Here is a 27,083-nt window from a genome sequence, read left to right as displayed (position 1 = left end):
AAATTCAACCTCTTTTGTGATTCTTGCTTAAAACAGGAATGCTTTCTGTAATCTATGATTACAAGATCGAACGTCCTCGAGTATTGTGCGGCGACGGCGACAGCAGGAACTCAAGCTTACTTCCAGAAGGATATTGGCTAGGCCCAAAATGGCAGTCACTCGTCTGCTCCAACACACACTCATGGGATGACCTGGACAACGTCAAGAAGTGCTTGGCAGGTCACAAAATCATCATGTTCGGCGATTCTATAGCATGCCAGTGGTTCCGAGTTCTGGAAAGGAAATTGGGCAACAAGGATGTGCCGAACTCGTATTATTACTGCACCGAGGACGAGACGCATACAGTCATTTATAAGCGTCATGTCCTCTCTGCGGCACTCACGGCAACTTTTAACTTTGCTGGTTTAGAGCGCATGTTCGAACCCGAATACATGGATATGCTCAATGACCCCGATGTAAAATACGTTATTTTTATCAGCATGTCAGCGCACTACGCCTCGTGGAATATGGACAGCTATCGTGACAGGATGCGCGCGATTCGTAACGGTATCGCACGCATGCGTGCGAGGCTCGGTGACGATCGCGTAATGGCCGTCATCAAAAAATCTCAGCCTCGTGAACAACCTACATTTGAAGCTCGTGTCCATAGCAACGACTATGTTTTCAGACAAATGAGTCGAATAATGGAGGAGGAGTTTGTTGGCATTAATGCCAAGCTGATAGATACTTGGGATTTAGTTACATCTTATCAAGAGCAAGTAGCAGTTCACATGCCATGGCCGTGTATCAACGAAGAAGTAGATTTGTTTCTTTCTTACATCTGTCCTTCTTGAAATAAGTGATGTTAACATTTAAACAGAATGAACACATAATTTGAAAGTAACATTTTCCTTAACAGTAACATCTATCTCATTGACAGGTATATGGGGGCTTATTGTCCTCGGCACACCAAAGACTGAGTGACATACCAGTACAACAAGTGTCATGGTCTAGTCTGTGCCCCCAACTAAATTACTTTTCTTGATATTTGCAAAGCAAAAGAAGAGAACATACTAGACACAGTCACATCAGTCAAAGTAAAAAGAAAGAAGATAACATCGTACTTGCATTTTGTAAAGAAATGTCCAAAAGTGTATTGTGCAATTAGTGCATCACTATCTCGTTGTGGACATAACAACATTTTTTTTTCAATTCACTCTACTTAGAAGAAAAGATCGTCAATGAATTTGTTTATCTGTTGAACCTAAACTGGACTACCCTTTTCCATTTTCTCGAATTTCTCAGGGACCCCTCTGTAAACCAGATTTGTTATGCTAACAACGCTGAGTAGGGCCATCCCTCCGTCTTTCTTTTTTATAACTGTGTCTTTATGATTGTAAATATATATATATATATATATATGTTGATGTATTATTTAAATGATGGAAAATAAATACAATACAAATACAATACAATTAATGTATTGTCTGTAAGTTTGTTGTATTTATAACGATGCTGTGGATCTATTAGATAAGTGACCACATTAAAGATCACAAGATATAGGGTTCGAATCCCTGCAAGTTACGTCCTTTTGTGGACACTGATCTACATTTTCCTCGTAAAAATAGACGTCTTCAATAAAGTCTTGAACTCGGATCGCTGGATTCAAAGTCCAGAGTGCTAACCATTACACCATAAGACCGCATACGTCACCTGTGTGCAAATATTGAACAATTCCGAGTGCTTGACGTATTGTGGGGGATATGAGAGTAAATGGAAAGAGGAAAGAGGAGGAAAAAAACAGAGAAAGCAGATTTGCAAGTATTCACTTCTGTTTTACTCCCCTGCATGTATAATTTTACAGCTATATTAACGCCTAAACAGTATGAAGCGAAAACAGATCTTTTGTGAATTAGATAAGATGCACTCTGACCCTCAATCATACCTGCACCTTGTTCCATTTCTTAACAGAAAGAAAAGCTGCGTAGTCATATTATTAAGGAAACTTTTATTAATACCTTTCTCATATGATATTCTCAACTGCATAGAAGTATTCCCAACTTTATCATACATACATTTAAAACAAGACATCAAAAGCAACAAAACAATTTAGTACATTTTATAATAATAATAGTGAACATTTATAACGCGCCATGTCTGTCAAAAATGAAACTCCTTGAGCAGTTGTGTGAAAACTGTATAATTGTGGACATACGACCATCAATACAGAAAGTAAAATACACATAAGTTAAAATTTAACATACTTCAGGACATAATTTTTGCAATAAAGGAATTACAAAAACAGAGTTCCGAAGCTCAGGGGTTTTAGACGTTTAATTACGGTCAGATGATAATGTTTTGATACCTTACTAGCAGGATTATTGGCGTGTGGTCCAGGGGGCGGATCCCCCAGATACTCAGGAGTTTCAGGCATTTTATAACGGTCAGGTAAAGCATTCAGGGGCCCGCCTAAGGGCTCCTGGTGGGGTCGAGGGGGAGGAGCCCCCGGAAGCTCAGGGGTTTTAGGCATTTAATTACGGTCAGATGAACATATTTTTATACCTTTGAGACACTGGTAGGACACTATTGGCGTGAGGTCCAGGGGGCGGAGCACCCAAAAGCTCATGGGTTTTAGGCATAAAATTACTGTCAAATGAGCATCCAGGGGCCCGCCTTAGGACCCTAGGTGGAATCTAGGGGCAGCGCCCCTGGAAGCTCAGGGGTTTTAGGCAATAAATTACCGTCAGATTAGCATCCAGGGGTCCAGGGGGCAGAACCACTGGGAGTTCCGGGGTTTTATACGTTTAATTTACGTCAAATGAGCATCCAGGTGCCCACCTTAGGGCCCTAGTTGGAATCCTGGTGCCAACGCCCCCGGAAGCTCAGGAGTTTTAGGCATCCTTAATCACGGTCAGATGAGCATATATTATTATTTTGATACCTCAATATTTCGTGACACTGACAGATCACTATTCTTTCTTTATTTCTCTCTTTCTTTCTATTTCTCTTTAATATACTTTTTCAAAAAAAGTGGTGGGGTGGATCTTGAGGCCCCGAGCCCCGCCGTTTTGCGGGCCCTGACATGTAGGCTTCTAAAAAGGCAAGTTTCTTGCCTGACTGTAAATTTAGGAATTTGTAATTTTCCTGCAAACGCATAAAAAAGTATAATTTACTAAAAAGTGAGCAAAAAACACCGAAGATTACGTCATTTCAGCAACATCTGTAAATCGGGGGATGAAAGAGAGGAGAGAGAGAGGGGGAGGGTAAGAGCATGAGAGAAGAGGGATGGGAGTAAGAGAGAGAGGGGAGGGGGCTACACGCCTGGCAAGAGGGACCCCATATTATGCACACTGCAAAATTGGCTGCCCCTCCCCCCCCCCGGCCCTTTCCCGGTAAAAAAAAACAACATCTTCTTATAATATCATCCCACTTTCCTTTTCCCCCCTTTCTATTCTCCCTCTTTCCACCTTTCTTCCTTTTCCGCCTTTTCTCTCCTCCCTCTTTTCTTTGTCTTTCATTCTTTCCTTTTCTTTCTTTTTCCCCTCCTTTTTCTCCTTTTCCCCCTTATTCTTTTCCCCCTTCCCCCTTTCCCCCGATACAAACTGCAATGAATCTTTCAACACTCTTACTACTCTTTTAGGGAATGAAAAGAAAAAACACTTTGATTCAATGTCTGTGAAAGACATTGAAAACATATGAAAACTGAAGAAATGATGAAGAACGTCTTAATCTACCAGCATGAAGATAATATACAAGTCTTTATTGAAGTTACTTATTTGATATTTTGAAATAAGATATGTCATCAATATTTTCCAATATTTTACTTTTTTCTATTTTGAATTACATCCCAGGTTAATGACCTATTCCCCTCACTTTTATTTAATTGTATTTCTCACATCATTACATTTCTGTGTTAACTTGCTATTTCCGCTATTTTGTAATTTGTATCTCTTATCTTGGTGTGCGTGAATGTGTGCATGAAGTGTGATTGTGTGCTATTGAAACTGTATGGATATATCTCAGCATGTATTTCCTTTCAATCAAGTAAATGATGTAGAGTTTAAATGTATGTTTTCTGAAGTGCAATATGATATTACTAATAATGATATGAACTTTGATATGTTTTCGACAAGACTTGATACAGATGAAAATGGGTCGCTGAATGATATTGATCCAGGTGATAATTTTTTCACATCTAATAATCCCATTGAGTACTGGCTACCTGTTGATTTTAATGTGAGCCAAAGATTTAACTAATAACTTTAAACATAAATTTAGCATTCTCCACTTTAATTCTAGAAGTTTGAATAAAATTGTTGACGCTATTGATCAGTTTATTAGTCAACTTAACTTGAAATTGTCTGTATATGGTTTTATGTTATATGTTATTATTTAATAGGGATGGTTACACATTTTATCACAATGACAGACGAGGTAGGAGAGGTGGAGGGGTTGCACTCTTGGTTAATGATTTATTTGATGCTCAAGTTCGAGATGATATTTATTTACCTGAAACTCTTTGTGAATATCTTTTTATTGAAGTCATATTGGATAATAGTAAAAACATCATTGTTGGTATAATTTACCGAGACCTTAATAAACCCATTTGTGATTTCAATGTGAATATGAATGCTTGTCTTGAAAAAATATCTTTAGAAAATAAATCAGTTTATATAATGGGAGATTATAACATTGATCTACTTAAATATAATTCGCTTCAATGCATTGATGATTTTGTAAATATTATGTATAACAACTCATTTCGCCCATTAATTGACAAACCTACAAGAATATGTAAGAAGTCTATCACTTTGATCGATAATATCTTGACAAATGTAGTCACTAAAGACATTCACTCCGGTATTTTCTATATTGATATAACAGACCATCTGCCCATTTTCCAAATAACCAACCTCTCTATTAGCCCTTGTCATAAACCATCTTCATTTTTCCACATAAGGAAAACGGATCCTCTAAGGGTGCATTTAAGCTTAAATTTTGAAGGCAGAATGAGCGATTTGTAACGCTCATCGTAAACGCTCATCGTAATCGCAGTTCCACGACGGTGTATTGTTTATGCTCACTTCTCTGGCTCCTCCAGGCAATTCTCCCTGGGTGGCCTTAATTGGCCTTACAGCTGAATTCGCAAACCTGCGCTGTGCATGCTACGTAGACCCACTAGAGGTCAATGCGTTGACCCCATTTAAACGCGTTTACAAATTGTAAACGCATCTTTTTGTGAATTTACGATCGGCGATCGTGATCGCCGTTTTTCGGTGATTCTACAAAAGTGAGAAAGGACGCAACCGTGTTTTAAATTAAACGCGTAACAGATGCCTGATTCTGGCCAGAAAAAGTTAAGCATAAACACGCCCTAAGTTTAAGTTCATTTCAGAGGGATTTATTTGTTTTAGAATGGAATTATTTTTTTTTTTTTGTGATGTAGATGAGGCCTATAATTCATTTTTAAACATATTTAAAACTGTGTATGATCATAACTTTGTTTTTCGTAAAGTGGAGAAAAGAAAACTGCCACTAAAACCTTGGATAACCCCTTCACTGTTAAAAAAGATTATATAAAACATTTTGTCAGAAAAGAAACGACAGCAATGAATGTAGATATAAAAAATTTAGAAATTAATTAAACTCAATTTTACAGTCTGTAAGAAAAAAATATTTTTGTGAATTATTACAGAAGAATAGGAATAATATATCTAAAACTTGGGAAGTTATTAATGATTTATTAGGAAAGAGAAGAAAATGCCAATATCCTAATTATTTTCTTAAAGATAAGAACAAGTTAACTGATCGTCAATTGATTGTAAATGAATTTAATTCTTATTTTTCTAGTATTGCTACAAAACTCAAATCTGAACATATTCAGAAACCGAAATGCAATTTTAGTTCATTTTTACGAGATCCTTGTAGCAAATCAATATTTTTTCATTCTACCAATGTAACAGAAGTTTTGAATATTGTCAAATTGCTCAGTTCAACCAAGAGCACAGATTTTAAAGGAATAAGTCAGTTTATTATAAAACATGTTATACATTTCATTGTCAAACCAATTGTTTTTATATGTAATCTTTCCTTTTTGTCAGGAAAAAGTCCCCAAGAATTTTAAAGTAGGAAAAATCATACCCATATTTAAAAAGGGTGATCCCCACATATTTTCTAATTATCGACCAATAACATTACTCCCCTGTTTTTCTAAGATACTGGAGAAATTAAGTTATAATAGGCTCTTTAATCACATTAATGAAAATAATCTTCTGACTGTTTCTCAATATAGTTTTAGAAAAAAACTCATCATGTGGACATGCTCTAATTGACCTTCATGATTACATACTCAATAAATTAGATAATAAATTGCATACATTAGGCTTGTTTCTTGATTTGTCGAAAGCTTTCGATGTCATTAACCACGATATCCTCCTCACTAAATTAAAATAATTTGGTATACGCGGAATTGCTTGGGAATGGTTCAGGGACTATTTAAGTGATCGTATTCAATTCACATCATACAACAGCTTTATTTCTGACAGAGAGAGGATCCAGTATGGAGTCCCACAGGGCTCCATGCTGGGTCCTCTCCTATTTTTAAATTACATAAATGACCTTAGTTCTGCTTCATCTTTTTTTCATTTGGTCTTATTTGCTGACGACACAAACCTGATTGCATCTCATAATGATTTTGATAAATTAATGTCAGAAGTAAATAAAGAATTAGAAAAGGTTGTTGAATGGTTCAATGATAATGAATTGATTGTAAATTATGACAAAACAAGTGTACTTTATTTTCATAATAAAACTAATCCTTGCAATATTAATGATGTACAAATATTTATAAACAATATAAATTTAAACGTGTGCATTTCTGTTAAATAACTTGGTATCCTTTTGGATGATACTTTATCTTTTCAGGATCATCGATTGTATATAACTAACAAAATATCTAAAAACATTGGTGTTCTTTGTAAATTACGTGTATTTATGCCTGAAAAAGTATTGTTTATATTGTATAATTGTTTAATTTTGCCTTACTTACATTACTGTAATATCACCTGGGCCGGTGTGGGAACAACTAATCTAGAACCTCTCCATAAACTTCAAAAGAAAGCTTTAAGAATATGTACAAACTCTCATTATCAAGATCATTCACGTCCCTTGTTTTTTCGCCTAAGGACACTCAATATTTATAATATACATAAAATTCAAAGTGCTATTATGATGTATAATGTTTATAATAATTATTTACCTAAAAGAGTTTGTCAAATGTTTATCCTTAATAAATCTGTTCATTCATACACTACTCGATCCTGTATCAAAAGTCATTTCCCAAAGGTCTCTACCCAGTTAATGCTTTACTCTTTTAGACATAATGGTCCCCGCATTTGGAATGATTTAACTGATAAGCTAACATTATGCACAACTATATCATCCTTTAAAGTTCTATTGAAGAGACAGTTGGTCTCTTCTTATTTCCCTTAACTCTTTCTTTTAACTTGTTCTACCTTGCAATGTACCATGCATGTGTGTGTGTGTGTGTGTTTGTTCATCGGTGTGTATCTATAATGTGTAGTATCTTGTTTATATATTGTTATTGTTGTAGTAACGTGTACAAACATGTAATCTCGTTATTTATTATTTATGTCAGGGGACTATTATACTTAGAAGTTTTTCAAACTTCCTTTTTAGTCTCCAATTTCTTAATTCCAGAATTGTAAGATTATGATTGTTTCATGTTAATTTTGTATATACATTATGTTATGGTTTTATAATTGAAATAAATGAACTGAACTGAACTGAAATTCTCAAATAAATACCAATATACAGTGCGTCCAAGAAAAAACGAAACCGAGAATTATCGATGTTTTATTCTAACTTAATCACAATTATTATTAATAAATGACACATATTTGTAAAACTTAGAGCCTCCTCTTTCATTTGATGCAATTCATACGATGCATATTTCATGTATGAGTGATTAAAAGCAATTTGAAGGAAAACAAAAAGTCATTTGGCGGGCGGTATCTGAATTTCGTAGAAAAATTCACATTTCTAAAAAGTTCAGTTTCTGCCCTTTCACATGACACCTCAATCAGGAAAAATGAGCAAGGAATGACAAAGTTCTGTTTGTTTAAAGTAGTGCTTGCATTTCCATAATTTTATCAAACGGATTCGTTTTCACTGGCTGCCTGCAGTAGCAACAAGCATAATTGACAAAAGACTCCGTTTCGTTGAAAATCAGTCATGCATGAAGTCTTTCGTATACGGCTGATTGTATATCCCAATACCTTTGCAACTTTTAAACCTTTTAAACTGAAGCATTTTCCCCTTGAAAGATCCTTCATACATTGTACTGCACTCTGATTTTATCTATATTGAACTATGGTCTTCTTGCCTGGGGTAACTGCAATAGATCTAGCCTAAATAAAATACACCTCTTGCAAAAAAGAGCAATGAGAATAATTTTTAACAAAAGATATCGTGCTAACACCAACCTGTTATTTCTCCAAAGAATATCCCTAAAAATTAATGATTTATACTCCTACAATCTTGGTTATTTTATGTATCAACTTGAGATAAATGATCTACCATAAAGATTAACGCAAATATTTATAAAAAACAGGAAATTCATAGATATATACCCAACCAGACAGTCGTATAATTTTCATACCCTTGCACAAAAACAGTTACTTTACAAAAAAACACTCATTTATTCTGGATCCATACTTTGGAACTCACTCAACCCGCATATAGCTGCATTACTATCCTGCCTGTGTACAGGGGCGTCGCTAAAGGGGGTGTGGGGTGCGGCACCCCCAACTGTCAGGATATTGTTGGTAAAATTGCGCTGCTGTCGGGAAAAATGAGAAAAGGGGGAGGGGCCGTGAATAAGAGGGAAAGGGAAAGAAAAGAAAAAAGAAAAGGAAAAGAAAGGAAAGAGAAGAGAAGAAAGGAAAATAAAAAAAAAGAAAAAGAGGAAGGAGAGGAAAGAAAGGAAAAGAAAGAAAATAAAGAGAAGGAGAAAAGGAAAAAAGAAAGAAAAAAAAGAAGAAAAGGAAACAAAAGAAACGTAGTGAAAGAGGAGAGAGAGAGGGGGTGGTAAGAGCCTAAAAAAAGAGGGGTGGGAGTAAGAGAGAGAGGTGGATGTGGGGTGGAGTCGCCACGTCGAGGGAGCAAGAAAGATACGCATAGATAATTTTGTTGCTGTGTCGGGTCCGCTGTGTCGGAAAAATTCCTCTGTAGGGCCATGCATTATAGTCCAAGACATGCCCACATAGAGGATTTGTTTATGTTGAGCGTCTGGGCAAAATGCAATGAATTATTGATAATTTATTGCATTTTCTCTGTGTTTTTTTTGTATTTGTGGGGACGGCGACGTACCCTGGCCCCCGTTGCGTAGTCATGATTCAGTGACTAAGCGATGGCCTCGTAACGGTAGGCCCCAGGATCAAAGCCGTGTCGATGTGCTATATATTAGTGCCCTTTTATGGGGCATTAATCCTCCTTACTGTCAATTATGGCTTAATGACGTAGGTCCCCTAGTTGATTAGCATAGTAGCATACACATGCTTTAGCAGTTACGCAAAACAAACACTCGCAAATTATTATTCAATAAAATCTGAGAATGTATACTAGTATCTAGATCTATTAGGAATAAATCATTGTCAAAATCATTCCATAAATTGGGGTAACAAAATTTATTCCACCATTATGACCAACAGTGTACTTATGATTGTATCTTTTGTTATAACTATGAAAAATGTACATTATGTTTCTATATTGTATGTTTAGTTATAATTATTATGCATGATCATTATGTTCAATTATGTTATCTTCGATAAAGTGGAACTAAATAAACCTGAAACTTGAAACTTGATGTCACTGGTGAAACCACCATGGTAAAATAAGACTGAATAAATAAAGAAATGAATAAACAAATAAATAAATAAATATATATATATAAATTTTGTCAAGCTGCTTGCAAGTTCAAAGATTTAAAAGGTTTAACAATATCAACCAGTGACTTCATCATTGTTGAGATTCATCCATGAAAATTTCCTTCCCGTTAGAATCTCAAGTTCTTTATCATATGGTTCATAAAATTTGTACAGTTTTTTAAGAATATTTCTTTTCACTTCAGGGTGCTTTCTGCCTTTTTCCTTTCCCATGCAGAGCTTATGTGGCATTGCCAGACAAAAAAATCCTTTTTCTTCGTCAAAGTATATTTTGTCGGCGTTGAAATATTTTGGCAGCCCCAAGAACGACTCGATGGCTTGGAGTTGAGGTAGGGGATTCTTAGAAAACAAATCACCATCCAGTATAAGTATCTGTTCGCGAGGGAAAATCTTGAGCCAATTACGGAGATGGCGAGAGTACAACCCTGTAAAGATGATGGCATTATCGGCGTTCACTGTACCGTCTTCGTTTAGTATGCTCTTTTCAAATTTTTTTTCTATGATGTAAGATATATTGGCTTGAGGTAAGTCTTGAGGGTACTTTGGTACCCTTCCCCCTATCATGGTGACGTTCCGGTGTCTACGCGTTATGTCCGGGAACATATTCAAGACGTGGGTATAGTCAGAAATGGCGCGTATTACGGGGTCTCGCAGGATAAGCAAGAGTTTGACATTGGGTGAAACGTCCCGTGCTATCGCGGCAGGTATGTCGTCTGCAACAAAATACAATGGCGTTTTCTCCATGGTTAATTGGTACTGTGAAGTTATGGGCATCATTTGTTGATATTCCTCGACACTCCTCGTCGGCTGCCGATCCCATTGATGGGCCTCCGGAGCAGCCGTTATGTAAAGAGCTGGGTGACCGGAAAGAAAAAATTTGAGCGCAGTGGTTCCACATTTCTTTGCACCTATACCGATCACATCAGGCAACCGGCTTTTGCAATCCAGGTTTCTTTTCTTGATCTCGCTCTTATTACTGCAGCTCCATTTGCTCTGATAGAGAGTGACAGGAGATTGTGAAGTGTTCATGATCAAATGTGAAACATGGCGAGCACCTGCACCACGGTGAAATAGCTTCCCTGGTGACTGTTCAACTGGTACTGTGTTACCACTCAAATCGAAGATCATAATCATAATCAGAATTGGTATGAAGCAGATAAAGATGGCTGCCATCGACGATCTGGGGGATAGACACTTCCACTTCATGGTGTAGTCGCAATGGATTCTGAAAGGAGAAAATGTATTTGCGCAAATATCTTTCAATCTTGGATTGGATAAACGTGGAAATCAGGCGATTATTTCATGTGCTCTGTTAACTATCAATAATTGCTTAGAACATGTTGACCTTTAACCCTATACCTAGCCGTGCATAGCCCCAGTGGCGTACCAAATTGCATGTTTTAAAATATTTTTGTTTCTTTCTCTCTCTTTTAAAATTGAACATCTTGTGTACATCTTCTTTCCTCGATATTTTAAGTCAATATACTTGAGACGAAAATTTAGTGCAGAAAACATCATAATATGCAACGCTTAACGTACGTGTGTGTGTGTGCGTTTCAAATCAATAATTGATAGGTAACAGAGCAATTGCGATTGATGCCTGGTTATGCACTCTGCGCCAATTCAAGACTAAACCGTTTACTTTTATTTCGTTTCGTTTTATTTGTTGTCGTTTTTTGCGATAAAACAAAAGGCTCTTTTAACGAGCTTTTCTAAAGCAGCCAGTGCTCATTCAAGTGTAAAATAGTGACATCAGAATCTGATATTGATCAGATTGAATAGACCATCACTCATGACTGCGTAATAATAAATGCAGATATTGTGAGATTAGTATTCTGCAACCTATTTTCAAGGTCTATACTTCGAATATATAACAAAACGACAGAGGAAACTTGATGTATATTACCTATTGAAGGTATCAAAAATATATTGATGTTGCTTGAAAAAAAAAAAAAAAATATATAAACAAAATGAAGATAAATTCTAGTAAAACTAACAATATGGCTCTCATTATTTGGCTCTCAAAGAAAAGTACGGAATTATGAGTTGAAGTTAGAAATACAAGGTCAGTATGTAGAATTTGTTACTAACATTTTGTTCTTCAACAAAGTCTTAATTGGTCGTTGCATATTAATGAAGTAGTCCGGAAAATATCGCGTATACTGTAGCATGCGTACGAAGAATCAGATCATGTCCGACGAGGCGAAACATGATTCAGCTTTACTTTTCACTTGTAGACTATTGTTGTTGTGTATGGGGTACGTGTACGAAATAATACATGACAAAACTACAAAGGAGTCAAAATAAAGATGCAAGATTAGTTTTAAATGCTGATTTCAATACGTCGAGTGCTACTTTGATGCCTAAACTTAAATGGTAAAATGTTGAAGAAAAATTAAAGTACCAATGCTGTGTAAACATTTACAAAATAAATAACAATCTTGCTCCTTTGTATCTAAATTGTGTCCAGCACAGTACCCTACAAGATATGCCCTCATTTCAATAGCCCATTAGTTATACCCATACCCCGAACTGAATTTAACAAAACGCTTGTTTTCTTACTTTGCATGTTCACAGTTTAATAAATTACCACTTCATATTCAATTATCATCATCTTCGCAAGTTTTCAAAGATCAAACCCGACACTATTAGTCTCTTCTCTGAAAAAAAAAGTATATATAATGGATTCCTAAACTTTCGACAAGGGCCGACACATTGTATTTTGTTCTTTTGCTCTTTTGATTGTATCATTATCTTTTAGTCTCGTTAATCTGTCCATTGTGAGCTTAAAACTGTCTTTCCATTGTGCAAGTCCTCTTTGATTTGCCGTTTTCTTTTTAGTCACACTTTTCATTTAACCCTTCAGTCTGTCTTGAATTTTTAAAATCTTTGTAGTGTGTTTTATATTTTGTTTGATTTTATTGTATCAGTGCAAGTATATGAATTTATGTGAACATGTTTTGTTTAATTGATGAATATAATTATATGCCCTTGCTTTATTTGGCTCATTTTAATCAAGCTTGAATTTATGTAGGTCATCTTGTCAAACTGAAACGTGTTCTGTTTTAACGTACCTAATTTATTTAGTAGTAAATAACTGTGTATTATGTATTGTGTATATGTTTTTTTATTTTGTGTTTTTGTAATTTTTACCATGTACTTTGTAACTTGCCTACAGGGTTCCCTTGAAAAGCAGGCCTTGCGGTTTTGAAGGGACTACCCTGCATTTAAAAAAAAGACTGAATAAATAATAAATAATAAATAAAAGAAATGAACTGTGCTACATACTTTGTGTATGCCTTTACTCACGGCGGTCTGCATGAGCTGCTACCTCTTTCCTCTGTCCTGGCCCTTTGATCTGTATCTCTCCAGTTATAGCTACTCGAAACGCATATAACAGTGATAGCTGAAAGTCGACGCAAGCGTGCAAATTATTAATTTGCATAATAATATTCACCTTTTTCAAACGATGAAAATATGTGGTACAAAATTGAAAGATTCCTAAGACAAGTAAGGCTCGTAATGTGTAGAAGCGGTGTGCGTCGAGTTCTTCCGATCACAGCAGTGGCGTAGACAGGTTCGTACACCTGGGGGGATGACTCAGGGGCGGATCTAGCTTTTTGCTAAGGGGGGGGGGGGGGTTGACCAATAATGACGGTGCGGAGCATCGTCCACGAGCCGCGAATTCAAATATTATAAACATACTCAAACATTAACCAATTATCATGAAAATAATGCAAAGATTGTCTCTGTTTAGAGTTGAGGGTGTGTTATTTTCTCAGATGATTGGGCAAACGACACGGAAACAGACTAGCAGTGTTTCATCAAGCCTTAAAATCGATCTTAAAATCGATCCGATCGATTTATAGGTTTTGAATAATAATGTCATAAGTCTTGGCTTATTCATAAGGTAAACAGGGTAAACACAGTACTATACGCATTCGTATGGGGCCGTATAGCCGTATTTTTCGTATAGCCGCCGAAAAGTTATGCGCTAATCTGCAACTGTTGACCAGGTGGTGAGATAAAAGAGCGCATGAATTTTAGGATTTAGGATTCCTACATCAGAAAATGGTATCACAGCAACTGTTCGCTGTCCCTTTTCAATGATTTCTCATCCATTGTTGAATGTGTAAAGAGTAGAACAAGCGAACACAAACTTGTGTAATTTCATCCTTTTTTTTACTTCAAAAATACAAAAAGCACGCAAAAACACGCATTAGCAAACTTAATATTATTGAAGATTGTAAATCATGGATCAAATAACAGGACATTAAAACATGCACAAATTAGCGCATTATCCTGAACTATTGAGTTTTTGTCAGGATGTAATTTTTCTTTTACCAACTCTGGCACACAAATTATAGGAAGGACGGAGTTCTAAATTTGAAAATTTGTTTCATGCACTATTCCCAATACAATCCACATATAAAGTTTCTGATTTACACTGAAATTTTGCCGGTTATTTAATATTTTATAATAAATGTAAAACTGGTGCCTGGCTTCCGAAAGTCCCTGCAGTGGAAACGCGGTTCGGAGCATGGAACTTCAAAGCAGTGGAATGTTACACATCCCATTGTTACGCTTAAGAACTCACGAATGCGTTTGAATAAATTACAAGAGTTTCGCCTCCTTTCTTTCACCTCCCTGATTTGATGTACTATTTTCTATTATGTAATAACCGCAAGATTGTAAGTGTGAAACAATATGATTATTCATTATTTTTGTGCAAAACGATGTAACGCATATTTTGTAAATCATTGTGTTTTCTGACCAATAAAAGATTTAAAAAAAATAAGTCTTGGCTTTTGTAGTGCGAGGGTCGTGTAGAAATACTGTAAGCATGCGTTTTCCAGACACCCTCCTAAACGAGGATTTCTTCTAAAGCCAAAATACACTCTATATGAGGATTTCGCGTGGTTTTTCCCCGAATTTACACCCTAAACGGATATTTCAAATTAAATCCTAAACATACAAGTATTGTAAAATTATAACCCCTTGAGCTTTTTGAAGTGCGATATGGATAACCATTTAGGTTGTTGACAATGTAAAATGAATGAAATGGTGCTTCTGACGTAAAATTCAAAATGTAACAAATTATTTCAATAGAAGGCAACAACATCAACCTGTACACTTCCAAATGGGTTTAATGTACAGCCATCATAAGTCCTTTCTTTGGCGAGCGCAGGCGGCAGCCGGTAGTCTCGCCAATAGGCAATTACCCCTTTTTTCCATTCTTCCCCGTCTGGCCCTACGGGCTTGAAAAATTTCCCTAAATGAGTAAACCATAGCGTATAGCAGGATTTTGAAACATTTTGAAAAAGTACAGGGGCGGATCCAGCTGGCGGCAGAGGTGGGGGCCCAATTCGTGAGAAAATATTAAGCCGCGAAAATTTGAAAATCGCGCCGGCCGATAATTCGCTCAGTTGGGGGGGGGGGGGTAAATTGTTTTTCTGGTCCTCGAAAATTTGAGAAATCGCACCCTCATGGATCTCCAAAAAAAGGTAAAATTAATAATTAAATTTCCTGGTATATTTCATGGTCAAAATCATGTAAAAAAACGGCCCTATTGAACAGTGTGGAGCACAGTGTGAAAACGGCCCAATTTAACATTGTGGAGCACAGTGTGAAAACGGCTCAATTTAACATTGTGGAGCACAGTGTGAAAACGGCCCAATTTAATAGTGTGGAGCACAGTGTGAAAACGGCCCAATTTAATAGTGTGGAGCACAGTGTGACAACGGCCCAATTTAACATTGTGGAGCACAGTGTGAAAACGGCCCAATTGAACAGTGTGGAGCACATTGTGAAAACGGCCCAATTTAACAGTGTGGAGCACAGTGTGAAAACGGCCCAATTTAATAGTGTGGAGCACAGTGTGAAAACGGCCCAATTTAACATTGTGGAGCACAGTGTGAAAACGGCCCAATTTAACATTGTGGAGCACACTGTGATTCACAGTGTGAAACACAGTGTGATTCACACTGTGAATGAGTGTGAATGAGTATGTTATTTCCAGCAGGGCCCCCTCCCCCACTCCGTGAACGGAGGGATACCATGCGTGTTCCCAAACTCTCAGGCTTGTAACAAAAGAAAAAGGTCTACCCGTATTGACTTTACACACCGGGCTTTTGCGGAAAAAGGGGGGGGGGCGGGTGGTGCTGAAAAAGGCTCTTATAACAAAAGAAAAAGGTCGACCCGTATTGACTTTACACACCGGACTTTTGCTGAAAGGGGGGGGGGGGGCGATAGTACACAATTCAGTCAATCTTTTTGAAAAGGGATTTTATTTTGTTACAATTAAAGTCCACCGCCAATACAATTCTGTCCGAAAAATTCTGTATCAAAAAAAGATAAAAACACTATTCTGTAAATAATAATTATTAAAGAAAAACAGGTAAAAGCTTTGATTGATAAAATAATGTTTAAATTGTATACATGTATGTTATTGTGAAAGTTGTAGATATGTGAAATAAAGTGCCCTGAAAGGGTTGAAAAAGAAAAGAAAACAAATCAGAACAAAACTTAACTATGCATCGCGACTGATGTCCTAGAGCGTCCTCTTGTAACCCAGAGTAATGTTTCACTCAATAGTAACATGTTGTGGGAAACGCGGGTGGGGATATGGCATTGTTGATTTTTAAGTCAATCATTGAGGTATCATTAATCAATTTGAGTCAATTATTAAAATGATCACCAATCAAATATGCCTGTTTTTACACGTAGCAAAAAAGTTCTATGTTGATTTTCTGAAGCCTGAAAGCCAGCTAAGCTTATGCTGTAGCATTACGCTCAGATTCATTTTCCGATCGAACATCTGCAGCGTCTAGAGTACGTTTGTCTGTCCTGGTTTAGAGGAGTCAGTGTCTCAAAGCATTATAAACAAGTATACAGAATGTCTTCAAGTCAAACCATCGTAAACAATGTACTGTCAAAGTTCAGCTTAGTTCAGAGCAAACCTGTTCGTAACAGAAGAAGTGGATTTTCATGGCTAAGAAAATGTTTTATCGCTGCGCTGGCGACCTTGGTGTTGTTCGTTTTCATGTGGGTGAGTATGACTGGAGCGTCCATTTTGCTTCCCTTTTCTTTTTTTTAGCAGGGGTCTAAATTTATACATCTCATATAATTAGTTTATGGTTTCATCACATAATTTTCTGCTTATTAAATCATGCGCTTTTCTTTAAGTTTTGGCCTTTTAATTCCTCAGTTTGTTACACTTCTCCATATTATTTTGTCACAATAGGTTAACAGTTCGGTGTAGGCCTATTTCAGACGTCTAAATTGCAATGTCTGTTCGATTCGTTCATCATTAAATTGGACATTATGATTTGTTATCATAATTATACTATGATGGCCAATTCATAGGCTCTAAGGACTCTATAGGACCAAGAAGTTTTAAGAGCTGGAGTCCCAACTGGCAACAAATTATTTCAAGCAGCTGCTGTTTTCTAATGTTGCACAATAGAATCTATAGGTGTGCTGTTACCTTTGATGTCCAAAGATCGAAGCCGCCAACATCATTGGAAAGCTTGAGTAGTGATTTTCTCACAAAGAAATATCTTAAATATTTCACTTTTTATTTGAACTAACAAGGGTGAACAGATGATAAAATATGAATCCAAAAGCCTAATTGTGTCAAGAAATTTACTTACATTGTATAACAGGCAACAGCAGTTTTCATTTGTGAAAAATAGTAAAATTTAACAATCCTAAAACCTGCAATTTGACAAATTCCCGATTACTTCCGGTGTGACCGCGTAGAATGTGACCCGCACCGTTCGTCCGGGAATTAGAGATCGATGAAGAGCGGACGATCGGTGCGGATTTTATCCGCGCAGAATGTCCGTGTCGGTCTTGCCTCCCAGGCTGTTGCCTCCCCCCTCCTCCCCCCCCCCCCCAGCAAAAAAAAAGAAAGAGAGAAGGAAGAGAAGGGAAAGAAAAAAAGGAAAAAAGGAGATAAAGGGGAGTCGGAAAGAAAAGAAGGGGTATATCATGTGCATTTATAGCATAAAGCCTCTCACTCGCATGTAATCTTTGACGAAAGTCAAACTATTGTTTAAATATTCAAAGCAGTTATTCAGATCACAAGAAAGAATGATAAACATTGAATGTTACGACTTGTTATAAAGCTTTGTAACGCTTGAAATATATGCAAGCAGACTAGGCAAAAGCGTTACAAAATTTGTATTGGATGCCGTGACTAATTATTGTTATGCAACTCTGGGAAATTATGCAAGAGGATGAGGCAAAAGCATGCCAACATGCCAAATCTTTTAGACACTTTTATTGGATTGGAAACATTTAAAGGTGAAATTGAAAGAAGATCACAAATATTTCAACTAATGTATCACTAGAAACTGGTAAGCTAACAGATGGCCATCGTACAAGTTTTAGGTCAACTACATATCGGGTGATCTATAAAAATACAAATACAACCACCTCCATAGCAGCTGGGATATACGAGAGATTCGCCGGAAAAATAACGATGTTTTAATGACATCACTACATGGACCAACACTGCCCAAGCAGACGACATCCCATAGAGAATGAACATAATTTCAAAGCTATTATTTCTCAATTATAATGAGTTTAGTGTAAATAAATGTAATGGCATGTCAAACCATTCATAAGGGGATATGACCTGATTCTGATAACTAAAATCTTTTGCTTGTAAATACACAGGATAGGGCTTAATTAACAATCAAAGAAACCAGACTTTCAAATTGAAAAACCCCCGAATGATATTAAGGATGGCATTTGTTCCATCTTGAAACGGCGAACATACCCCGGTGTGTGCAGCTGAATATACAATGGCGTCTTTTTTTGTTTACAAGCTACAGATTCCTTTATTTTTGTATAGCTTCATTTTTCATCAAAATAAAACCATGCGCGGGGTTTAAAGGTACTATGTCCCATTTGCAGGCCAAAAAAATGAAAAAGTTAAATTCCAACTGCATTTGAAAGATAATACTAATTTAGAAACTTCCCTAAAAAGGTGGGGCTTGAAAATGTCTTCAAGTGGGAAAATAACGACTAATTACTTGCCAAGTCGACTTTAGGGCTATAGAGCCCAAAAGTAATAGTCTTGATTTTCAGACAATTGTACCGAATGGTCATACGTTTTATGCTGCGCAAAGATTCAATCAGTTTAATCTTGGCCATCACAAGAAGTGGGTTATTGATGTAGACAAATGCTCATGTACCCTTTACAACTCTTCATGTATGTTATAACCAAAGAAGAAAAAAGCCAGTCAGTCACTCAATAGTGTCTGACAGTGAAGTCTAGCAAGTAAACGGGTTTCCTTGCATAATTTGAATATGAGGACACTTCTAACATTTAAATTTCACAGAATATGACATACTTGACATATTCATGATTCCTGCAAAGTTCTACAGAATTTGAGGTTGGCTGCAAAAGGGACATAGTACTTTTAAAGTGAGGCAATAGATTATACATTTAGCCTGACGGTAGTGAAGTAAGAGAAAGAACTCGAGAAAAGATGAAAACACAGGCACTGAAAATGTGTGAGATGTCATGGGACATCGTCTGCTTGTGCAAGTCATGTCCATACTGTGATCTCACATATCTCAGCAGCGTTCAGAGAGCTCTTTAGGTGCTATGCCAGGGCTGTATTTAAGCGTTTTGTAATTTATAATAATCATTACTTCGAATGTTTCCAAGCATTGAATTTTGATAACCTTGTCGAATCAAAGTTTCAACTTTGCAATAATGAAAATAAAGTTAGTTTTTAAAATCAATGAATATCTACTTTAAACAGCCAGTGCAGTTCATTTCAGATTATAAGTAAGCTTGATAAACACATTATGAAAACAAATACCTGGACCAGGGGCTTGATAGAGAAGGACTGGAATCAAGCCGGCGAAACTCTAGTAATTTATTCAACGCATTCGTGAGTTCTAAAGCGTAACAATGGGATGTGTAACATTCCACTTGGCTTTGAAGTTCCATGCTCCACACCGCGCTTCCACTGCGGGGACTTTCGGAAGCCAGGCACCAGCCCGCCCCCCCCCCCCCCCACTCAGTGTTATTTAGGGTACGCATATGCGTGTTCCAACCGACCCCCCCCCCCCCTTTCAGCAAAAGTCCGGTGTGTAAAGTCAATACGGCTCGACCTTTTTCTTTTGTATACGAGCCTTTTTCAGCACCCCCCCCCCTTTTCAGCAAAAGTCCCGTGTGTAAAGTATACGGGTCGACCTTTTTCTTTTGTTACGAAAAGGACATTTTGGCAACACGCATGGGGTCCGTCCGTTCTCGGAGTGGGGGGGGGGGGCGGGGCACCAGTTTTACATTTATTACAAAATATTAAATTACCGGCAAAATATCAGTGTAAATCAAAAACTTTATAAGATTGGATTGGGAATAGTGCATGAAACACATTTCCAAATTTAAAACTCCGTCCTTCCTATATTTTGTGTGCCAGAGTTGGTAAAAGAAAAATTACATCCTGACAAAAACTCAATAGTTTAGGATAATGCGCTAATTTGTGCATGTTTTAATGTCCCGTTATTTGATCCGTGATTTACAATCTTCAATAGCATTAAGTTTACTAAAGTGTGTTTTTGCGTGTTTTTTGTATTTTTGAAGTTAAAAAAAAGGATGAAATTACACAAGTTTGTGTTCGATTGTTCTACTCTTTACACATTCAACAATGGATGAGAAATCATTGAAAGGGACAGCGAACAGTTGCTGTGATACTATTTTCTGATGTAGGAATTCTAAATCCTTAAATTCATGCGCTCTTTTTATCTCACCACCTGGTCAGCAGTTGCAGATTAGCGCGGCGGCTTTTCGGCGGCTTGGAGCATGGGGTCAAAGGAAAGCGGCTTGATTCCAGTCCTTCTCTATCACGTCCCTGCTCCAACTTAAAGCTTTCATGTCATTGCCTTGTCATGATAATTGTATGCACAGATAGTTTAACTGGTCTTTAGAGCTGTTGCCAGTTTTTGCAATGAGTCCTGCAAGGTTGCAGCCAGCACTAGGGGTGAAATGTAGAGATGAGGTGGTATTGGACAGTAATGTGCATCGATCTAGTCGATCCGCTGCTGGTCAAGCCGAAGCATCATGATTATACAGAGTATGTTAACTTAATTTGACCGTTGTTATGATTGATCATTAACGTGGCGGCAGCGGTGGGATACGAACCCATGTAAACCATCGTAATGACTGGTAACTTAAACCGACACAACTATTTTTTTTCTTTCACAGAATTTTCTCATAAAAGTAATCTCACGTACAAGAGTAAAAATAAGTATGTAACATATATCTTTTCATCGATCATCAGGTCTTTTCAGCTTCAGAAAGGATCAGCTTTGCTGTAAGTCTCGATGCAAAGGGCAGCAGAGAAGTAGAACAACACACACAATCGATACACCCACTCAATTTGAAATCATATGAACTGGACCATCTTTTTGATGTCTATATTCACAACAGTACTAAAATCAAGGAGTACTCAAACTTTAATGCTTCGCTCTTAACCTCTGCAAAAACATCCATTTCCTATCCCGTCCGACAACAGTACGAAGTCGGCGATACCGTTGAGATTCGGATATACGCGTACGACGGGATGGGGCGCCCTCAGACTGTAGGTGGTGACTTCTGGTTTGTTAGAGCGACTTCACCCAACAAGCACTTCAGAACTGCTGCTCGTCTGGTTGATTATCAGAATGGGAGCTACTCAGCTTATTTCTTGGCGCCACTTGCTGGAAGACTGGACCTGCACGTTATACTAGGCTATCCATCAGACACTGTACGGTGGCTGAGTGAGGTCTACATGAAAGCTGATGGGTGCTTCACTTGGGCCGCCAGATACAAAAGATTTGGCGTCGGCGATGGCCAAGGTCGGTGCGTGGTGAAACGAGGTTGGAACCACCTGATGAACAAGAACATCTGCATTTATGGTGCCAATGAGACTGGGATGGGACAGAGCGCTTTTATATGCACCATGCCTGATGGGTTCATTTGTGATAATATCAGATCTATAATGTCTTATGGAGAGTTTGCTGGAATAGAGCAGCCAGTTAATCAGCTCATTGAAGGAAAGAAGTACCTATTCGAAAAGTAAGTTTGTATCTCTCATAAGTACCGGTTCCTTTCAAAGATAAAATTGATAAAATGATAAATGATAAAATTGTCCAATCAAAGTTTCACCTTTGCAATAATGAAAATAAAGTTAGTTTTTAAAATCTTGGCACCGGCTACTTCTTCTTCTTCTTCTTCTTCAAATCACTACTGAAGATTCTTGCAGATGCCGTATACTCGGCCTGATTGGGGTGTGCAGGTGGACCATTACACTGGGGTTTCCCCCTATTCTTATACGAATAGTGCAATGGGTTCTTAACGTGCAAGGGTAGTGACTCTCCTGTACACAGGGCCTCCATTTAATGTCCTATCCGAGGGACGGTGTGTTTTCCACTTGACATAACCTGCGTTTATAAACAAGGGAAGGGGCACGTTAACACACACTATTTAGGCTTCAGTCATCCGCCTGGTTGGGAGTCTAACTCGGGATCTTTGGTTCGACATGTAGACGCTTTACCGACTGAGCCAGCGGAGCCAAACAAAGATTAAATTTGAAAATAAGTTTATCGATCGCTACTGAAGTGCTAAGTCCGTCACGTCGTCGTCCTAGATTTAAAATAGAGAGACTGTGTAGGACATTTACAATGCAAAATACATACATACATGCATTATATAGCTGGATAGTCTGAAATAATGCATGTAAATCAATCTGTCAGGTTGTCTACAACTGACCAAAATGTATTACTTTCTTTATTAAATACTACTCTGTTCTCTTTCTTTTAATCTTCACCACAGCACATTCTACAAGACCCAGATGAGATCACCCTAATCAGTGTACCACATGGATATTGCAGAAAAGAGCAGTACAGGTACGTTCACTATGGCAATTAAAGCCAACCAAGCCAGATCGAGGCCTAAGTATGTATCCGCAAACAAATCAATGTAAATTTCTATGCTATAAGGCATGATCGAGATAATATTTCCGTCAAACTTTACTCAGGATGCAGAGGTATACTTAATCTGAGCATATTATGTCAAAATATCTGGTCTCTAAACTTCAGAAAGCGACTAAATACGGAGCAATACCTTTAAAAAAATCTGTTTATGTCCGTGGCGTTCTCCATTTATAAGTCAAATGTCTTTGCTAGTATCTTTGCTAGTATGCAATCTTCAGACTCTCCAGCGGAAGCACTGGAAGAAGTTCGTTGGAGAAGGGGTATAGGTTTCCAAACATAGTGAGAGGCAAAAGAAAATGGATAATCGACAGGGGTGGAGAAGGTTATCACAATTAATCACCCCATCCTTATCTTCTATCGCCCCTCCTGTGCATTCAGGACCATCTCACTCATTATTCTCACGAATTCCCTTTTCAAAAGACTAGGTCACAAAATCAGAATTAGAGCATGCCTCTTAAAACTTGCCATATGTTTTTCAGGCATAGCAACATTATAAATGTTATTATATCCTGCATCAAAAATTTGTTGGCTTTTGATTGGTTGAGAGCTTGTCACATGACCAGAAATATTTGACCTTTTTTTAGAAAGTACTATTTACTATTTGTGAGTTGAAAAAAAAATGTTAATTTTTTTTTTTAATTGAATCAATTTTTTTTTTTAAATCTTAATTAAATGAAAACAAAATATTTTAAATCTTTTTAGATAAAAATTGACATATTTTTTGTTCTAAATTTTGTTCTTCCCAAAAAAGTTTTTTTTTTTTTTTTCAAATAAATTATTGATGCAGGATATAAAACAAATATACCATGCCTTCTATTCGAGGTGCTGGTTAAACTATGGGCCTCGGTGACCCCAAAAGTACCATTTGCTTCGGGGCTGTGCCCCTCAGCAAATAGTACTATTGGAGTCACCTCTTGCGCATAGTTTTAACCAGAACCTCTCAAGGCAGTGTGTATTTGTATACTATATGATTTTGCTATTCAATACAAGGGAATATTTGTAATTGGATTATGATTTGAATTGTATCTTCTACTCCGGGCTACTACTGCACCATTTTAAAATTCAACCACTCTTGTGATTCTTGCTTAAAACAGGAATGCTTTCTTTAATCTATGATGACAAGATCGAACGTCCTCGAGTATTGTGCGGCGACGGCGACAGCAGGAACTCAAACTTACTTCCAGAAGGATTTTGGCTAGGCCCAACATGGCAGTCACTCGTCTGTTCCAACAGACACTCGTGGGATGACCCGGACAACGTCAAGAAGTGCTTGGCAGGTCACAAAATCATCATGTTCGGCGATTCTATAGCATGCCAGTGGTTCCATGTTCTTGAAAGGAAATTGGGCAACAAGGATGTGCCGGACTCGTTTTATGGTTGCACCGAGGACGAGACGCATACAGTCATTTTTAAGACTCATGTCCTCTGTTCGTCACTCACGCCTACTTTTAACTTTGCTGGTTTATGGCGCATGTTCGAACCCGAATACATGGATAAGCTCAATGACCCCGATGTAAAATACGTTATTTTTATCAGCATGTCAGCGCACTACGCCTCGTGGAATATGGACAGCTATCGTGACAGGATGCGCGCGATTCGTAACGGTATCCGTGCGAGGCTCGGTGACGGTCGCGTAATGGCAGTCATCAAAAAATCTCAGCCTCGTGAACAACCTACATTTGAAGCTCGTGTCCATAGCAACGACTATGTTTTCAGACAAATGAGTCGAATAATGGAGGAGGAGTTTGTTGGCATTAATGCCAAGCTGATAGATACTTGGGATTTAGTTACCTCTTATCAAGAGCAAGTAGCAGTTCACATGCCATGGCCGTGTATCAACGAAGAAGTAGATTTGTTTCTTTCTTACATCTGTCCTTCTTGAAATAAGTGATGTTAACATTTAAACAGAATGAACACATAATTTGAAAGTAATATTTTCCTTAACAGATCTCATTGACAGGTATATGGGGGCTTATTGTCCTCGGCAAACCAAAGACTGAGTGACATACCAGTACAACAAGTGTTATGGTCTAGTCTGTGCCCCAACTAAATTACTTTTCTTGATATTTGCAAAGCAAAAGAAGAGAACATACTAGACAGAGTCACATCAGTCAAAGTAAAAAGAAAGAAGATAACAGCGTACTTTCATTTTGTAAAGAAATGTCCAAAAGTGTATTGTGCGATTAGTGCTTCACTATCTCGTTGTGGACATAACAACATTTTTTTTCAATTCACTCTACTTAGAAGAAAAGATCGTCAATGAAATTGTTTATCTGTTGAACCTAAACTGGACTACCCTTTTCCAATTTCTCGAATTAATGTATTGTCTGTAAGTTTGTTGTATTTATAACGATGCTGTGGATCTATTAGATAAGTGACCACATTAAATATCACAAGATATAGGGTTCGAATCCCTGCAAGTTACGTCCTTTTGTGGACACTGATCTACATTTTCCTCGTAAAAATAGACGTCTTCAATAAAGTCTGTATCGAGCGATAGGATTATTGAGCATAACAAGTATGTGTGCTATGATGAAACCTTTGATCATCATTATTATCATTGTAACCTGTAAATAAATAATCAAATAAAAAAAATTGAGGTAATGAGGTATTTTGTTTAAATGGTTTAACTTCTATTTCTTGATAACCTTGCTGAGTATTTTGGGCAAGGTACTTTAAGATGAACCAAAGTGTGATCTGTGTCCGTTTACGAAATATTCGTCATACATGTACCTATTTCATATCTTTTATAGACAATAGGTATTATGGCTCTTTACTTTCCTCAATTTATCAACTTTGAATTTTGTTGTGATCCAGGGTCGTGTTGATTAAAAATGGAATGATGGACTAATAAAAATCTCTATTTCCCTTACAGGAGCGTTGCTAGAACTCTTTCAGTGGGGGGGGGGGGGGGGGGGGGGGGGGGGGTAGAGGCCACCGATTACCAACAAAACTAGCCACCAATTGCCGACAAATACACTGATGCCAATTTCTACAAATTTAACCCTATAAACCCGGGGCCGGGTGATTTTTTCCTAAGAACTATCTATACCTGCGCATCCGCACATGGTCATTTTTGACCTCATAAATATACAGTTAATTTCGTCAAGGCTATATTAATATATACGCTTTCGTTGAAAGCCACTATTCCGTATGGCGTGATCGGTAAGAGCGCTGCGCTTGAACGCTATCGTACTGGGTTCGAAACTCACTGTAGCCAATTCCTTTTTTTTTCTTTTGCTGATATATTATAGTAAGGTTGACAATGATGTTATGCCAACTCATTCTGTCTGCAGCCAATCTTGATGCATCTGTCATGCTTGGTATGTATCTTGCTTTGCAGTCCTCTGAGATGCAGTCAAGCCATCTTTTGGGTGGACGGCATCTGGGTCGATTTCCTGTGACGTTTCCTTCAACAGCAATGTTGGGGTATCTTGTGGGTTTCATTCGTAGGACGTGACCAAAATATTTTTTGAGTCTTTTAGTTGAGACTTTGTCCATGACATCTTGTTCGAGGTTGAAGGATTCTTTGATGTGTATAAAGTAACACATTACAATGATCACATTTTCATATTTTTACGATCATACACAATTTTTTCTGACCTTTTTTTATTTTTTATATATAGACGGATCACGTTTCAAAGATACATCCAAACGTGACAAAACAAAGCAAATTTAGAAGTACAGAATGTACAAACACCATAATTTTAAACAACAACAAAACACTGAGAGGTCTTACCGAGACTTGAACTCGGATCGCTGGATTCAAAGTCCAGAGTGCTAACCATTACACCATACAGGCGCGTACACAGGGGGGGGGGGGGGGTTAGGGGTTAACCCCCCCCTTTGGTAATTTTTTGTGTGTAAACCCCCCCTCAATTTCTAAAAAAACCCCCCCCCCCCCCCCTTTTGGATTTTTTTTTTTTTTTTTTTTTAATTAAAAAAAAAAAAAAAAAAAAAAAAAAAAAATAATTCCCATGGTTGACCTAAAAAAGCTGACCTTACACCCCCCCCCAACGAGCAAAACGTCAAATTTTCAAATTTCGAGACCAAAAAAAAGTGTCCTCTACCCCCCCCCCCCCCCACCCCCCCCCCCCCCCCCCCCCCTGCTTATTCAGCGGTCGGCTGAGTCGTTGCGAAATT

At 37.5% G+C, this 27,083-nt stretch overlaps 4 protein-coding genes across 6 annotated transcripts in view; 3 read left to right on the top strand and 1 right to left on the bottom strand.

Annotated features, from left to right (window-relative positions):
* Positions 1–25,597, top strand: part of LOC585234 (NXPE family member 1) — a 31,717-nt gene extending 6,120 nt beyond the window's left edge. Inside the window, exons 4-5 of one of the 2 annotated variants that reach the window (XR_004066819.1) lie at positions 37–919; positions 24,901–25,597. Coding sequence is in view for 1 of the 2 variants with exons in the window: in XM_031000545.1 (XP_030856405.1) it covers positions 37–833 (797 nt within the window). In the remaining variant the exon portion in view is untranslated. Of the gene's footprint in view, positions 1–36; positions 1,046–24,900 lie in introns of those variants that run through there. The other variant, XM_031000545.1, reaches the window with a different exon arrangement.
* LOC105442147 (heparan sulfate glucosamine 3-O-sulfotransferase 1-like) lies at positions 9,757–13,526 on the bottom strand. 2 transcript variants are annotated; one of them, XM_011674011.2, is made up of 2 exons: positions 13,254–13,526; positions 9,757–11,169 (listed from the first exon to the last, which is right to left on the bottom strand). In XM_011674011.2, the coding sequence occupies exon 2, from the start codon at positions 11,148–11,150 to the stop codon at positions 10,002–10,004; it is 1,149 nt and encodes a 382-aa protein (XP_011672313.1). In that variant the 5' UTR covers positions 11,151–11,169; positions 13,254–13,526; the 3' UTR covers positions 9,757–10,001. The 2 variants fall into 2 exon arrangements, with proteins under 2 accessions (XP_011672313.1, XP_011672312.1); XM_011674010.2 differs by having other exon boundaries at positions 13,233–13,296.
* Positions 16,426–24,543, top strand: LOC105442718 (NXPE family member 4-like). Its single transcript, XM_031000548.1, has 4 exons — positions 16,426–16,992; positions 21,248–22,023; positions 22,780–22,853; positions 24,035–24,543. The coding sequence occupies exons 1-3, from the start codon at positions 16,840–16,842 to the stop codon at positions 22,811–22,813; spliced, it is 963 nt and encodes a 320-aa protein (XP_030856408.1). The 5' UTR covers positions 16,426–16,839; the 3' UTR covers positions 22,814–22,853; positions 24,035–24,543.
* LOC105442720 (NXPE family member 3-like) lies at positions 22,826–25,827 on the top strand. Its single transcript, XM_031000048.1, has 3 exons — positions 22,826–22,853; positions 24,035–24,786; positions 25,816–25,827. The coding sequence occupies exons 1-3, from the start codon at positions 22,826–22,828 to the stop codon at positions 25,825–25,827; spliced, it is 792 nt and encodes a 263-aa protein (XP_030855908.1).
* The last annotated feature ends 1,256 nt before the right edge of the window (positions 25,828–27,083 follow it).

This window comes from Strongylocentrotus purpuratus, unplaced genomic scaffold (assembly GCF_000002235.5).
Source record: "Strongylocentrotus purpuratus isolate Spur 01 unplaced genomic scaffold, Spur_5.0 spur5_scaffold_6, whole genome shotgun sequence".
NCBI lineage: Eukaryota > Metazoa > Echinodermata > Echinoidea > Camarodonta > Strongylocentrotidae > Strongylocentrotus > Strongylocentrotus purpuratus.
Note: the sequence above shows the minus strand (reverse complement) of the source record. Positions and strands in the feature narration are given on the sequence as shown.